The 17,030-nt window shown below is 39.3% G+C and overlaps 1 protein-coding gene across 1 annotated transcript in view; it reads right to left on the reverse strand.

Moving 5' to 3' along the window:
* Positions 1 to 259: 259 nt before the first annotated feature.
* Positions 260 to 17,030, reverse strand: part of med13a (mediator complex subunit 13a) — a 133,017-nt gene continuing 116,246 nt past the window's right edge. The window contains exons 17-30 of the mRNA XM_052115637.1: positions 15,708 to 15,875; positions 15,371 to 15,594; positions 15,040 to 15,229; positions 14,518 to 14,929; positions 13,374 to 13,593; positions 12,475 to 12,666; positions 11,125 to 11,348; positions 6,410 to 6,552; positions 5,418 to 5,576; positions 4,625 to 4,810; positions 4,217 to 4,371; positions 3,784 to 3,948; positions 1,782 to 1,882; positions 260 to 1,644 (exon numbers count right to left, since the gene is read on the reverse strand). Of these exons, the coding sequence (XP_051971597.1) occupies positions 1,512 to 1,644; positions 1,782 to 1,882; positions 3,784 to 3,948; positions 4,217 to 4,371; positions 4,625 to 4,810; positions 5,418 to 5,576; positions 6,410 to 6,552; positions 11,125 to 11,348; positions 12,475 to 12,666; positions 13,374 to 13,593; positions 14,518 to 14,929; positions 15,040 to 15,229; positions 15,371 to 15,594; positions 15,708 to 15,875 (2,672 nt within the window). The 3' untranslated portion in view covers positions 260 to 1,511. The remainder of the gene's footprint in view (positions 1,645 to 1,781; positions 1,883 to 3,783; positions 3,949 to 4,216; positions 4,372 to 4,624; positions 4,811 to 5,417; positions 5,577 to 6,409; positions 6,553 to 11,124; positions 11,349 to 12,474; positions 12,667 to 13,373; positions 13,594 to 14,517; positions 14,930 to 15,039; positions 15,230 to 15,370; positions 15,595 to 15,707; positions 15,876 to 17,030) is intronic.

Genomic DNA, 17,030 nt, shown 5'->3' on the forward strand with positions numbered 1-17,030 from the left:
ATGTGCAATGCAAACTAAGAACTGGTGTGGCAGGTAAGAGAAATCCCAGGGTCTTTGAATATCAGCATACAGTTTATTCTGAACAGAGTAAGATACAGGAGACAGATCTTTCTCTGTGCACAAACACTGCATTTCCAACAGGCACCCAGATCTGATTTAAATGTCCATTTACACCACACATTTCTTTGTCACACTCAAAGAAAAGTGATTTCGGTCTAAAAGTGTCCATCACTAAGAAATAGTCAAACAGGAGAGCCAATCAAGGAGGGTGAGGTGAAAAAGATAATCTCCTAAAGTTTCACTTTAGGCATATTATGGGTCTTAATTATCGTCATAAAAGTGCCAAAACATTTTCCATTTGCATGAAACAAAGCTGTAAGTCTCCATCACTACGATCAGATTTCACATCACATTCCCTCCCCCCAAAAACCACAAGCACAGGAAAAAATTAAGTTGACTCTTTTTATTCCTAAAACAGAAGCAGTGCCACCCAAGGCTGGTGTGGCATTCATATATAATTATTTATATATTGCAGTTTTTCATTTTTGTGTCTAAATGTGTGGTATAAAATACAATATACGACAATGTACCTCTTTATTTTAAACACAGTGAACTTCATTGCTGTACAAGTCCCGTGCAGCTAAGGCTTAGCTGTAATTGAGTCCACACGCAAAGGCATGGAAAGAAATCCCCCGATCTCCTCTGTACATCATGACAATACAAATAATCGGTCTCCCTTACAAAAAATAATACTCTAAAAGCAACCTACTGCAACTTTATTCATCTTTTTAGTGGATTTTTTGTTTGCTTGTTTTTGAAATTAAGACAATTATATATATTTTTGACCAATTGCTTTAAAGCAGGAAGGTAATACCTTCAAGAACTTATATATATATATATATATATATATAAGAGGTTAAGAAATCAGACAAATTATACATTTAAAAACTAACAATAAATAATAGACAGATGCAGGCATTTCATTTGGATATAATTTCCTCCAAAAGAAACAGGGAATTAGAGGTCTTAAAACCAAGAATTCATTCTCTCGTTTCATAGAGCATCAAAGTCTCTTTCCATCAAGATTCTATACAGATTACTTCTCCATACACAATGATGAAAAAGCTGTCCGAATCCATGGTAACCTGTTATCAGCAGGGTAACCGTGGAACCAGAAGCTTAGAACACTCCATCAGTCAGCACTTTCTTCTTCCTTCTGCCTCTTCTTTGGCCTCCACACTTCTAAAAAATAATAAATCCAAGGCCTCATGTATCCTCTCTATCTCTCTTTGAGAGAGTGAGTGTTATAAACACCAGAAGCCTGGTTATCCTCCACAGTGCTGGGTCTCAGGTGTAGTGACTGCCAACCCAGATCATCTCCATAGTAATTCACGTACATATAAAGTCCAGCACTGTAGTAATGCGTTTTTACATCCTTTTCATCTCTCTCCTCTTTCTGCATCTCATCCAATCCCTGATAAGGTCCTGCTTTCAGTTCTGCTCAGTGATTGTTACAACATTGTCATGATAAAGTTGTACATTTGATTGAGCACCACAAAATGAATGGGCAGGCATGAGCGGCGGTCCTGGGTCGCAGGGTCACAGGTTAACCAGGAAAGGGCATTGTACTGCTCCAACACAAATCTGCAAAGGAGAGACAGGTTTCAATGACAAAGACTTTGACAAATGAGAGTGTCAAATCTTGTGTAGAAGATATGTTCTAAAAATAAACTCAAAAAGCAAGTCCCAAAACTCATTGCGAGTGAAATAGTGGACATTACCTGAGAACATCAGAGGTCTGATTTGAGTCCAGAGGGTGAGAGTGTTTGCTGTGCAAAAGCTCATCCGATTGCACTGAAGACACATGGAGGTGTAGTGAGGCCTGAGATAAGAAATAGATTTTTAGTCTACTGAACATCAATGCACCCCCACCCTAAACAATATCTAAAGCTGAGTGTTCCTTCTCATTGTCAGGGTCTGTTGTAAATTAGAATAACAAGCCTGAGCAACTAAAACATGAGATGCCAAAAAAATGTATTCCCCTGTTTACGATCTCTATTAATGGAGAACAGTTTGCGCCAAACTTTTTTCATTGTTCACAAGCTAGAAGTAAACAAACAGTTGCTTTACAAATTAGATCCTTTCCCTTAATAATTCATATTAACCAGTTTTGCTAGCTCAGTTCTCTCCATATATCAGTCTTTTCTCTCTCCCGCTCCATTTTTACGCACATCAACAGCAGACTGGCCCAATCCCTGAGCAATGAATTATTAAAAATTCCCCATTGCAGGACTCTTTAAAAATGCTGAATGAGGAGGAAACAATTTCATGTAACTTGGACAAAGTATAACAGGTAGACGGAAGCAGTATCTTAAAGGAATTCGTGAGAATCAGATTTTTGTAGCCAACAAACGACTACCAAAATGGCATTCTAGACAGTTTTGTTGTACAAATCACTCTGCACAGATTCTAATTAGAGGTCAATCGATACATATGTTTAAATGATTAATCAGTGCAAATAGTTGCCTTTTTCGGGTATCTGCAAAAATCAATACATATTGTTGCAGACAGTTTTTTTTAATTCCTCTGTGGCCAAAACCCTTCATCTGGTGAATAAATAGGCAACAACAATTAGCAAATTTTAGTGAATATTTACATTCGGGATGGGCATTATCAAGTAATTTCATAGTTGAGTACTCAAACCATAATAAAACAAGTAATCGATGACTCGTAAATTAATGTACAATTTATATTTAGTTTTATTCCCAGAAGTTACCAAGACCTACCAAGAGGTTTCAAAATGAGCAGACGTCAACATATTATGCTTTTGTGAAAAAATAAAATGAACAATATGCATTAATAAAAATGAAAATAACAAGATTAAAAAAATAACAGTAAAAAAAGTTTTCATTCACTGGAGCTTACATAGAAACCTATACTGACGGCATTACAATAATGCACACATATAAACTCATATAGTCCACATACAGGTTATTCAATTTTTATTGTGGCACGTTCTTATTCCTAAAAACAAGTAGTGCTTTTTAGAAAATGTGCTCTGCAGTCACAGATTCAGAGGGAAAGTGCAGTAAAATTCAGCATTATTATGCAGTCAAATGTGCAAAGGAAAGTCAATTTGCGGTATTCAAGAAGTGTTTTTAATAGTCAAATAGCTGGTGCAGAACGAGCACTAGATTAATCGACTGCTCATGCACATACCTCACAATGGAGCCAAGACCCTGTCACAATCACTGTTTATGGACTAGTTCACGATTATTGATGTGAAATGTTATAAAAAGGACAAATATGACAATTGACAAATTGATTCCATTGTAATACATTGTAGATGACTGTAAGAGTGCATGTTTTGTTTCCCTTGTTGTATTTTGGGCTTGTTTATAATTCAAAATCCAGTGTCATGCACCTAATCTTAATAATTTTTCTGGTTATTATTGGGATTTTAGTTGCACAACAAACACGCATTTAGAATTGTAAAAATTTTGGACTCTTGCTGCCTCTGTATCTGTGCCTGTCACAGTAAGAATAGACTAAGAATTTTTTTTAAGATTCAATTAATTGATTTAAAAAAATATTGGCAGATTAATCAGTTATCTACCTTTTCTACCACCTCAGTTGTCAGTATCAGCAAAATAAACTATCGGTCAACCTCTAATTCTAATACTGTTAAAAATAGCATGTTTAGCAAATAAATGAGGTGCAAAACCCATTTACACATTAACATATCAGATTACTGACTGTCTTCAGCCATTATAGTGCAGTTACCTTTAAGAAAAGGGGACACTGGTTCTGTGCCTGAGGACACGCGGACCAGAACCAGTCAGGCAGTGGACCTGCTTTAGCTGTGGACACAAAATAACCCAGAGCTAATGGCTGCTGCAGGATATTGGGAGCTTCTTCATGAGGCTCCATGCGGTCTGTACTTTGACCCTGAAAAAGACAAAAAGGCAAGGAGATGAGCTCAGAGCAACACGAAGACTAGATTAAATAATAATCTGTTATATATGTGTGGTCCAAGAAGGTAAGAAACAATTACGAACAGTAAAAAATGTAATGCATACTTAAATTTTAATATTATCGGACTTGAAACCTAGTAAATTTTATATTTCATTGCGGATGTTGTTTTATCATAAAATGAAAATTCTGATAATCTGTTGCCTATTAGTTTTAAATGGATTAGTGTCGGAGCTCTTTGTACCTTGCTCCCGTCTCCTCCATGGGGGTATTGGGATCCAGGTGAGTGGACCGGGGACGTGGTGGGCGAGGCAGGTAGGATATTTATGAGGTCAGGATCAACCAGGTCATTCTCCTGCTCTAGTAGGTCAAAGAAGACTCCGATTGCATCTGAACCATCTAGTGGTTAAACAAGGTCAAAAATCAGAATCATATATTTGTGTTTTCCATGACTGGGTGTCTCTAGGGGATATGGATTTTTTTGTTTGAATAAGTTGACGAACAAACAGGTCTGGTTTTTAAATACAACAAACTCTCCATTTCTTCTGAACATTTCAAGTATGTTACTTTAAGCAAGCTAAGCCTAAACAGATCTTAAAGAGTCATTGACATGAAAAGAACTAGTGAATGCCATACTTCAGTTATCCTTTACCATTGCCAGGGTTGAAGTTAATGTCGATGTTCTCGTGTGTGTAGTTGGAGCTGTTGACTTGCACAAAGGCAGAGGTGGGGAACACCAGGATGTGTGTGCAAGACGTGTCCTGAGGGGTGCTCAGCTGCGACGTCTGCATGTTCAGAGTTGTACTGCGACCAAACACAGAACCTGTTGATACAGAGTCTGGACAAAGAAAATGAGAGATTAAAAGACTGAAAATTATTCAGAACTCATAAAAGTTAAGGACAGTTAATAATGGCTTATACTTCTATAAATTAAAGGTTTTTGAATGTTGTTTTTAAAATGAACTATTTGGCATTAAGTTAATACAGTTTTTCTTTAAATGTCTTGATTTTGAGTATGTTCCATGCTAAGGCATCCCTCTTAAACTCTATGAGTGATGGGCAAAATCCATCTGATCCAATACATCTTGATACTATGACAGAATGAAAAGCTTTTGTCAAATAAAGCCATTGATCTTCGGCATCATCAAACCAGCTCAGAAATCAATACAAAGGTATGAGATCAACACACACAGGAGTGTATATCAGATTGGGACAGCAGAGACTTGCGTTATGAAACACTGATATTATCAATCACATACCTAGCAAAGAGAGGCATGACTAGCAGTGTGAGGGTGTATTTTAAACATTTGTACATTTTGTATACAACACATAGAATTGCAAACTTATGACAGCTAACACAACAAACAAGCCATAAAAATAAGGGTCCGGCATGTGATTGAGACACATGCACACCATATGGAGAGTAACAGGAAGTGCGATCTTACCTGGCATGATGACAAATGAGCCCTGGGGTTCCATGGCAACCAGGCAAGCACTAAGGATGCTGGGAGTGTCAGATGCTGAGATTCCACACATCCTGCACATCTCCTTTAGCCTCCGAGACACTGACTGCAGATTCCGCCTGCTCAGTAAAATACTCCAGTCTGAGGAAAAAGAGAGAATCATAAATTAATGATTTTCATGGATGAAAAATGTTTGCCTCTACAATGTTAATGATGTTAATTTAAAAATGTATTCCAAAACAGAGAGTTTTGTTCCTGGAGGCTGACTGGTCAATACACAGGGCTCCAGACTAAAAAATTACTATGATCCATTGGCTCCTAAACTCAAACATAAAGGAGCAAACAAAGTTTTACTGACTATCGCCAATGGTGACTAGATTTTAGTTATTGTCTCATTTGTGACCATTTTTACATTTTCAAATAGATTTTTGTTTTAACAGAATTACTCTTTTGCTTGAACAGGACATGTTTTCAGTGAGCACGGACTCTCTCTGGGCATGAGCAGGAAGATTTCATAAAGCACCAGCACACGTATAGGAAGCGGAGAGATTTGCGCTCCTGCAACTGGTACATGGATGCACTCTCGACATTTAACAGTATTATAAAGCAATAGAGCTAAGGTCTATTAAGCTGGAATATGGTCTGTAAAGCTATACATTTTCATTTTTCTTCACAATACATTTTTATGGTGTTTTTTAATTTATCTTTTCATTTTACTTGGTTAATTTATCATCATTCTCTGCACCTCCCAGTTTGAAAACTATGGCTATTAGAGAATGGATGGTACTTACATTTCTTAATAAAATAACTTTAAAAATGTGCTTTTTGTAAAGCAGTAAGGCACTAATAGCCATGCTATATTGTGATTATAGTTGTTCACTGATTGTCGTGCATAATACCCTTTAGCCATGAGTCATGACTATATTTACAATATAGCACGGCTTCTCATTCCTTATTTCATTTTAATGTTTTACCTCGCAATTCTCCATGCCCTATTCTTCCAAGTCGACCAAGTACCACTCTCCATGGCAATGATGTCATCTGCACCAAACCCAGGCACCACTCCCAGAGCTTCTGTAGGCCCAGCCTCCGCGCTGAACCTTTTTTCCTTCGTGCTCTGTTACAATAAACACAGAGAACATTGATTTTATTAGTTATGGACACAAATACCTACATTTAAATATCTTTAATGACCACAACAATCAATGATGGAGTATCTTTCAACCATTTTTAAATTAATTAGTGTCACATTTACACTACCAGTCAAAAGTTTGGACACTCAACCCTCTACCGACACATTGGAGAAAGAATCGCCATTGGTTAGTACATTTTTGTTTTTACTTGCCAACATAAGTGTAATGCAACTGAAAACTAAAAGAGATATAAAAATATTTTTATAAATAAGGGGGCATTATATATAATATACTGTATATATAATATAAATAATCATTGCATTTTTAATAATGATACAAGCTGTTGTCACTGTTTGAAATTACATAATTTTCTTTTTACAAAATAATCACAAGGATGGAGCCTAATGAAAATAGAATTAAGTGCTACTATATCAAAACTACTATGAAAAAAAACCTTGCATAGATGCAGTACAAGCCTATTTGTTAAATTCTTTAATATACAGTGTTTTTTGAAGTTAGAATATTTATATATTTACACATTTATTACACATCCTACGTTACTAAATTTTGTAACATGTTTGTTTATATGCACTTGTGCGATTTACAGTGAGTCTACATTGATATGTATAAAAAGCGCTAAATTGGTACTGTCTTTTTAAGCGAATTAAAGTACAATGTATGATTAGAAATAATGTTACTTATTATCTTTTTGATCAGCAAATGAATGTAAATAACAAAGGAATTCAAGAGACATGAAATTAAAATGGGGTGGCTAGGTCTCGTCTTTGGATACAAAATACACAGAACGAAGCAAAAGGAAACTTTTACTTGTATAATGTATATGACTTGCTCAAATTCAAATCTACAAGCTCTCGAAGTTCTGCAACACTTTTACCTTCTAACAGAAGTCAAACAGGCTCTTTACTGGTCTGTATCACTGATTTATAATATAGTACTGGATTGCTGATGACGTCATATCAGTGAAGTCACTGCACCGCCATATTGCTATGCCCAAACATTCCAATGTGCCAGTTGACTTGACAGAAAATCTTCTATTTTCAGTGAGCATACATTAGTCATTCAATCACCGATTTTATATCGGAAATTTGCCTGTACACATCCCTACAACGCAAATGTCCCACACATGTAAATATTTAAAGTCAGAATTGTGTTGAGTTATGTGTATCTACCAAACATTATACCTAGAAATAACTTAATTGGCGAACAGATCAGCTGAATGTAAACAAGGTCACTGACACTGAGTTAAGAGGATAGAAGCAGAGATTGCGTCAATCTTTTTTTTGAACATCTAAGTGTTCGTTCAGAGTTACTTATTTTAGGTTTTCATCAAAAAAAGCCTTTTTCTCGAAGTCACATGAATTAGAGCACACACTCTCTCCCTCCCTCTATCCCACATACACAGCGGGTGCGCAGAGAGGAAGGGAGACACACGAGGCGTAGATGGATCAAATTAAACTGATACGCTTGGTTTAAATGGCAAATTGACATGTAATTTATGACACGTATTCATTTATGACTACAGAAAGTGCTTCAATATGAAAACAGGCAAATCACTGGCATTTTAAGGGATTCAAAAATTATTTTAAGGACCCCCCGGGGGGAAGGACGTGTTGTCACTCTAAAACAAGCAGATAATATCTATTTGCATTAAAGCTTGTGGACAGTTTTGCCGCTTCCCTTGATGAGCATTGCACTGTACTGATAAGCTGCACACCGGGACAGGTGAATGCACTGACATCGCGATCCATGAATATCTTCTCCATCGTAACAAATATTATCCATAACGAGCAAATTAAACATTAAACATGATTGTCAAGAGGTGAAATGTAACTGTTTTTGTCCAGAGGTCGGAGGCAGTAAAACGTCCTTTAGAGGTGAAAAATATATAATAGCTTGCTTATGAGTTTGTTGTGCCACGTGACATCTATCATTGAAAACTACTATGAATATGTTTACTTAAGTGTTTATATTGTAATAAATTGCAGATGATTGTAAAAGTGCAAATTGTGTGAGTACAGACTTTTCAAAATAAGAGTTGTGTATTGTGCGCTTCTTCATAGCTAAACGTCCTGCATGCAACAAATAATCTTCTTTTTTTTTTTTTAATTGGAATTTTGGTTGCACAATAAACTGCATCTGGGATTTTATTAACTGTAGCCTCTATGTCTGTGCCTGTCACAGTCAGGATTTTAAAAAAAATTACATTCAATAAATTCTTTTTTTATTTTTTATAATCGTCCGATTAATATTTTCTTTTGGCATTTTCCACCAGTTTATTTATTGTTATCGGCAAACCCACTGTCAACCTCTATAGGACACACATACTTATTTATTGTTATTATTTTCCACTCTGAGGCGGTGGCGTGGCCGAGCACCGTGCTGTGGTAAGAAAGGCCGGGGGAGATGAGTGGTGAGTAATTTCTACCTGTGCTTAACTCCTGTCTTGTGTTTCAGTGAGGAGTGGCAGGTGCATTTAAGGAGAGGAGACAGCGGCAGACGAGGAGAGAGAGAGCCCAGCTGACAAGCTGACTGTGTGTTGGCCATTCACCATCTGCTGAAAAGCTGTGCTTATTTTTGCCACCTTTGATTTATTGGAAGTTCAGTCCATTCACGATTATTTTCGTTTTCGCTGCTAAGCGAATGATTTTTGTTTAAATAAAAGTGTTTTTACTGTGTTTGAATCGCCCCCTTTCCTACTTCCTTATTCCTTGGAGCTAAGGGATTTGTTCCACTTGTGCCGAAACCCGCGAATTGAAGGAAATTGCCATCCTGGAGTCCTCACCATTGGCTGACATCACAAAGTCTCTTGCTGGCATCCATCAAACAAAACACCAGACTCTCCTGGAGCTTCGTTATGAACAGGAGTAACAGTTGAGGTGCACAACTGTTCCGAATCCCAAATGGATGACTTCTTCGAACGATTTACGCAGACCCTAAAGGACATGATTTGTAAGTTCATGAACGAAAACGCTCGAAATTGGGACAAGTGGCTTGACCCCTTATTATTTGCAATTCTCCACGGGGGTCTCCCCATTTGAATTATAGTATGGGTGTTGACCGCATGGCGTGCTCAACATCCTATGGGACCTTCAAACAGTAAAAACTATGTTCAATACATTCTTGACCTGAGAGCAAAACTCCACAAACTGGGGCAATTAACACAGGAGAATTTGCTCAAGTCTCAAGAATGTCAAAGGCGCTGTATAATAGGGGTACTCGGCTATGGGAATTTACACCGGGAGATAAAGCCCTTGTATTGTTCCCCACATCGAGCTCTAAATTACTCGACAAGTGGCAATGAACTTTTTGAGGCCACACGGCGAGTTGGGAAATTTATTAAAAGGTGAAACAAAGAGGTGGAGCATGTCAGATTTACCACCTCACCCTCCTAAAACCGTGGAGACAGGTGGTCCCTGTGACTTTGCCGACGGAGTTCCGGATAGGGAGGAGCTCGGACCGGAGATAAACTTAAAAGCCACCGATCGAGACACCCCAGTCACTTGTGGAGACCACCTCTCACCATCCCAAATCACGGAGGTTGCCAGGTTGCAAGGAGAATTATCCGACGTGTTCTCGCCTCTTCCCGGTCGTATGAATCTCAGAGCACCATATCGAAATGACACCAGGGATGGTAGCGGTACGAGTCGGCGGCAGGCAGGACAGCTCCCCCGAGTCCAGTGGTGGGGGTATGTGGAGGCAGGGGTGTTGCCGAGGGCCATATTGAGGGGAGTGAGGCCGGGGAGATGAGTGGTGAATGATTTCCACCTGTGCTTAACACCTGTCTTGTTTTTCAGTGAGGAGTGCCAGGGGCATATAAGGAGAGGAGACAGCGGAAGACGAGGAGATAAAGAGCCCAGCTGACAAGCTGTCTGTGTGTTGGCCATTCACCATCTGCTGAAAAGCTGTGCTTATTTGTTTGCCACCATTATTTATTGGAAGTTCAGTCCATTCTCATTATTTTTGTTAGCGCTGCTAAGCGAACAGTTTTAGTTGAAATAATTTTTTTTTCCTGTGTTGGAATCGCCGTCTCCCTGGGAATTATGAAGCTAACCTAACATATTAAACAATTTAACATTGTTTTAGCATTCTTTCAACCAACTTTATCATCCTTTATCCAGAGTTCCCTGTATGTATGCTGGCCAATTGGCTTCTTCAATCATATGACTTTTTTTGTTGATTAGAACTTAAGCTTTGTAAAGAAATTCACACATTAGGCACAATTTATATTTGTCCTCAAAACAATAATTTTAAGCATTTAAGCATCAGACTCGAAAGCTCAAAAGAAAACATTCTGCAAAAAGTGCCCAAACCTTTTGACTGGTAGGGTGTGTAACTCATGAAGTTGACAGGCAAAGGTGTAATACAGCAGTGTCAGGTCTCTCACTTGTCATGATTACAATGGTGATGAAGGTTATAGGTATGCTTTATTGCTGAAGTGACTGTGAATATTTAATCCTGCATAGTTAATGCTCCAACTGTATGTTCAACTTTGCTACGGAAGGCATATTCAGCTGTAGTTCAGGCAAATGACTCACCTGTTGGGTACATCTATGCTGATGATGCAGGTCTCAAGCAGCTCTCCATACAGGTCTGTGCAGGTGGCCAACAACCATCTCTGGTCATGTGACAGGCAGTAGCCCACAAACAGGACATTGTACTTCTGTGACGCCTCTCCAAATGTCTCGCCAAGCTCAGTTTGCTTGTCTTTTGTTGGGGCCAGAATGAAGGGAGGCGTGTACAAACGCAAACACTCTGGTCTCTGTCAAAAAGTTCAAATGTCAAAAATACACAGTAAGACAGAATTTAAGTGAGACAGTTCCTAAATTGTTAGGCAAAAAGTAGGAAGTCTGGTGTCACTTCAAAGTGTCAAAAGTGACTAGCTAAGGTCAAACCATCAACCCTACACTAATGATGGGCACAACCAGGCACACATCAACGTAACCCTTTCCACTCTTATGAAATCAATAAACCCCACCAAATGGTCACATCTCTTTTGTGAATGGGGAAGGAAGTGGGGTGGGGAAAAGTGCTAGCGAGCAGAGCGATAAAATTGGATTCTACAAATAGCTCCGCAAAGAAAGGAGAGCAAGTGGAACTTTTGAATTCCTCTGCCAAAACATGAAAACCGGATCCCATTAGAGAGGTCTCACAGAGCTGCCCAAGCAGATAATGGAAAGAGAACTGTTGGGCTGTGCGACTTCCCTTTGGTTTTGTTCCAGGACAGGGAGGTCAGTGTAACAGTCTCCACAAGTCACTGCATTCTCATTCAGTACCGAGAATGGTTAAAGAGCCTGACTGGGCTGCCAGTTTGAAAGATCTGTGAAGGAGGTCAGAGTAACGGGCTCTGGGAGACCCACATCAGGGTTGGATTCTTTTTAGATGGAACAAAAAAAGCAATTTAAACAAAAAGGACAGTGTACAACAAGAAGTGTTTTTTCTTATTGTCCTTTCCTTGCTATCGCTCTTGAAGAGCAGAAATGCCTCATTATACAGGGTTCACACACCTTTTGACAAATTAGACTTTTCCAGCCTGTGACAAAATAGCAATTTTTGGACAATGAAATATTATAGAGCCAAGCATAACTAGTAAAATGTATATATACTATAGAAATTTACAATGACTGTTTAAGATTTGATTTACATGACTTTTCGAAGCCTGGAAACCACAATTTAAAACATTCTGACATTTTCAGGTCTTCCATGACTGTGGGAACCCTGAATACATTGCTGCTTAGGTAAACTCAAATCCACCACCAATTATGTTTCCGCTCCCATATGTTTTTAATAAGGGGGAAACCAACATTCTCCTTTACCGAGCTGCTGCTGGATTTAAGAATGAAACACTGTGCAACCTCCTGTCCACCAAATGTTTAACCCTCGCTCACCTCTGGGTTCCTGAGGGCGGTGTCGAGGGCGAGGCCAGGGCCAAAACCAGTAAGTGACTTGACGTTGGTTGAGATCGGGAGGGGTCTTCTGCACTGGGTGAAGACAGAGAAGGCCAAAGACTTGAGGTGCTGGGCGTAGAGGTGCCTCTCTTCACTCCTCACAGGCTGGAGCAGGTACTGACAGGGGACAATCTAAGAACACAAAATGCACTGGATTAACCAACTGTGAACTAATTTCATCTAACATGTCCTCTGATGTCAAATTAAGAAACACAAAAAGAGAAGTCAGACATCATTAAACAATAAGGAAAATACTCTCACAAACACATTTTCACACACTCTCAATTTCTTTTCTGTTCATGGTCGCTTGTCCATGCGTTTTACAATTAAAAACATTTAGAGATTGACTCAATTCAGCTATTATAAACCAGCTTGAGTAAACACAGAGTAGGCTTCAATTTGCACATTAACATAAACAGAAACAGATTGATTAGCAATATAAAATGGCACCAAACCTACTTGGACACTTAAACCAATTTAAAAAAGTAAAAGTAAAACTTTAAAGTTGCATCTGCAAACAAATGATGCTAGCCCTTTATCTTCTTTAGTCTTTTCTAAGCCATTTTTGTGTTTATTTTTATCTAACTGGTCCCAAGATAATTTTAAGTAGATGCATCAAGTCAGATCCCAACAGGTGCATTTTGTCACATTAACTATGGATATGCTGAACTATAATTTGACAACCAGAAAGTGTCTTAATACATTGTCATAATCCTATGCGAGTGCTATATCCATGTTATATTATTTAAAACCTAACAAACTATGTTCACTTGAATAAAGGATTTTTTTTTAAAGAGTCCAAATACTTTTCGGGGGCCACTATGTGATGTATCACCAACCTGTACAAAGACAGAGTTGCGGATGTGAGCTGGAAGGCCCTGCAGCATCTCCAGGTAGCAGCGGAGAAGTCCTAGCGTCCACACACTTGACTGTGATGTCCCTGGCTCCGCCTCCTCATATGAGAAGGGGTCCACAATGTAGATCATGATGGCAGGCGGGTACGTGATGGCGTGGGAGTCACCATCTGTGGGAACACCAACCTTTTCTCTCTCCAAAGTGCTGATGAAAGAGATGAGAAGAAAGTATCAGTTAGGATTCATATGATTGATTGATTGATTAGCCTTTATTGTCTCCTGACGGAGAAATTCATTTTGGGCATTCGAGATAGCAGATGCAACACAATATACATAACACATACATAATTACCGACACATAATTTACCCCTTAAAAAAAAAAAAAAAAAAAAAAAACAACCCACACACCCTATTTGTTGTTGTTCAATATTTTTATAGAGAGTGGTACAAATGAAAATTTAAACATATTCAGTCTACAGTTTGGTAACCTGTACCTTCTACCTGAGGGCATCATCTCATACTCACTGTAGAGGACATGATTCGGATCGTTAGTAATTTTTAAACTCTGTTTCCTCACCGCCTCTTCAAAAAGCTCATTAAGAGTAGTCGGTGGCACTTGTCCAATTATTTTTCCCGCCCTTTTAATCAGTGTTTGGAGCTGTGATTTTAGTTTAACTGACAGGTTACCAAACCAGGCTACAATACCATATCGGACAATAGACTCAATAGCTGCCTTATAAAACAGCAACATAATATCCTTGTCAACGCCATGAACTCTTAGTCTTCTCAAAAAATATAGACGCTGACATATTTTTGAGGAAACATACTCCACATGATGTGACTATGTGCTGGTGGAGTTTTGTTGAGGCATACAAGTTATACTTCTGTCACATCAATTAAACATTTTACTTTTAAATAAAGCTAGATTTTTAATTTTTTTTTATGTGTCCGAGAATTCAAATGATAAGTTACATATCTAAACAAATTGCAGATAAGTTACATGATCACTCACTAGTAACTTTTGTGGTCTGTTACAAATGTAATAAGACATAAACAAGGATAAATTGAGATATAATGCTTCTGTTAAGACAGGAAAAAGCAACCAGTCCAATATGCTCATTCTGTGTACCTCTCTGGTGGTTCGGATGGCCCCTGAGTCTGGCTGTTGATGGCTGAATTGTCTCCAGAGAGGCTTGAGCTCTGAGTGACAGCCTGCTGGCCCAGAGCCCCAGACTGGGAGCTGTTACCTTGTACTCCCATACTTCCAAAGGGAGGGAATGAGCTGGGCTTGGCAGACTGGATACTGCTGCCCTGAGGGCCTGAGGAGGAGGGGGTGTTATTGGTGCTGCCTGGCAAGCCTGAGCCACTGTTACTGGCAGAACTGCTGTTGCTGAGAGCAGGGCCTCCGGAGGCCATTGAGGTTTGGGAGTTGGAGAAGGTGGAGCCTGAGGATTGTGAGGAAGATGTTTGGGTTGAAGAGGGGGCGGGGCTTGGCTGAATGAGGAGGGAGCTATCCAATGACTGTGCAGCGAGGTATGGAGCTGCACAGAAAACAGAAAACAAGAAATTATAAAATAAGTAAACTACCACAAGTTTACTGTAACTGTTCATTAATTTCTTGAGAGATCTTGGAGAGAGAGTTTGATCTCACCGAGGTCATGTCTGCAGACTTGCGCAAACAGCTTGAGTTTGGCAAACGCATCACTGCTGCCACAAGCCGCTTTAAGGAACCAATCATTGACTGGCTGTTCTGCAAGCTTCTTGGCAGCAGCTCCGCCCACCCTTACAATGCCATCAGTATGCACTTTGGAGATCGGTCGATGCTGACCGAGCTTACAAGACTGTTGGGCATAAGACAGAGAATGGGAAACCAATCAGAAAGCAGCCGAGGAAAGCCAGACATTTTTTTCGAGGTGTACGTTATAGTCCAGTGTGTCCGGAGTAGTAATGGACATTGGAAACCTACAACATAAACCTCTCACCTCATAGACGGCTGTCAACTCTCTGAAGAAGCTCTTGGCTCCACTTAGGAGAGAATCACTGTCAGGGCAGAGAACCAGATATCCCACGTCTCTCTGAGAACCGAAAGGATCCAGCAGCAGCTTCTCCCAGTATGGTAGGCCAAAAGGAGAAAGCACAACAAAGTCATACTCATACCCAACCAGGAAGGTAGGAATGGGCAGAGGCTCTGGAGACTCATCAGTGCCTGGAAGGTAAAAAACAAAGTGAGCATGGGGTGAGAGAGAAGGTCTACAAAATCAGAGTCTGAAACCCTAAAACCTTGAGAGGCTTCACAGCCTTTTGAGTGCACTTGCTCACCATAAGACCCTCTTCCAGCCATCTTGTGAAACTGCTGCCAAGTGAGGGGTCCTTGAACGCCCCAGGAGCGAACTGTCCTTTTCTTCTGGATGGCATCTTGGAGGACAGGCTGGAGAGATAGGAGGACTCTCAGCACATCCTGAGAGCACAGTCCACTCACATCAACCGCTGCAGAAAGAAAGGGAGGAGACTTTAGCACAGAACACAAAACATAAGCGGAACATATGTAAGATGTCAACACTCTAAAAAATAAACATAAACCTACTTTGGAACTATATGTATTGTAAAAAGCACTATACAAATAAAACTGAATTGAACTGAACAGCAATTTTGCACTTCCAAAAAAGGTCTCTGGAGGCAACAGCACAACAGTTGGCCTCTTATATTTCTACTGTAAGAGTGCTTGCACACAAAAAATGTTGGTGTACAACTGGGTTCGAATGACATCAAAGTTTGGTTCATTTGGATGATGTGAAGGAGTTTTTTCAATATCTGGTGCTTGAAAAGATGGTCTAGGGTACATTCCATGAGAACTCTGGTATGGTTTGCTGCTGATTATGAACGCAATCCTACCAAATTGCAGAAGTGAACAGCTTGTGATGACATATAATTTGCATCTTTGCAGGCTCCCAATTGCAATTATTATGGTATAATACAGCGGTTTCCAAACCTTTTCAGTCAAGCCCACCTTTACGAACCGAAAAAATTTCAGCCGCCTCACTAAAGTAAAAATGTAAACAAATGTAACTAATTACTAATAACTAATATTTCCAAATAGTTAAAAATGAACAGCACATAAAAAAAACTCTGGGTCAAAAATGGTCTTCGGAGGTGGCTGATGTACATGATCATCACATGTGATACAGTTTTTAGTTGTTTTTTTACGTAATTGCAGTTAATATTTAAGATATATAGTTGAATTTCATTAAGATTCAACTTTATTGTCATTGTGCAGAGTGCAGGTAGAGAGCCAATGAAATGCAGTTGTTTTCACAAATCCCAACTAAGCTGGGGTCAGAGCGCCGGGTCAGCCATGAAACAGCGCACCTGGAGCAGATAGGGTCAAGGGCCTTGCTCAAGGACCCAACAGTGGTATCTTTGGTGCCTTAACCGCTGAGCCACCACTGGCCTTCATGTTTGTAATGAATTATTTATTTGATCATCTGAGCTTCTAGAAGGTGCTGTGGGAAGTCAAATTAACTTAACACCTTATTTCTAGTTTTAATATTTATGAGTAAACCACTTTACTGATTTGGGAACTGTGCTTCTATAGAGGAAATGTTTGCTTCCTACAGATTTTGTTTTCCTTTTACCAGACTCTTA

Source organism: Xyrauchen texanus, chromosome 43 (genome assembly GCF_025860055.1).
Source record: "Xyrauchen texanus isolate HMW12.3.18 chromosome 43, RBS_HiC_50CHRs, whole genome shotgun sequence".
NCBI lineage: Eukaryota > Metazoa > Chordata > Actinopteri > Cypriniformes > Catostomidae > Xyrauchen > Xyrauchen texanus.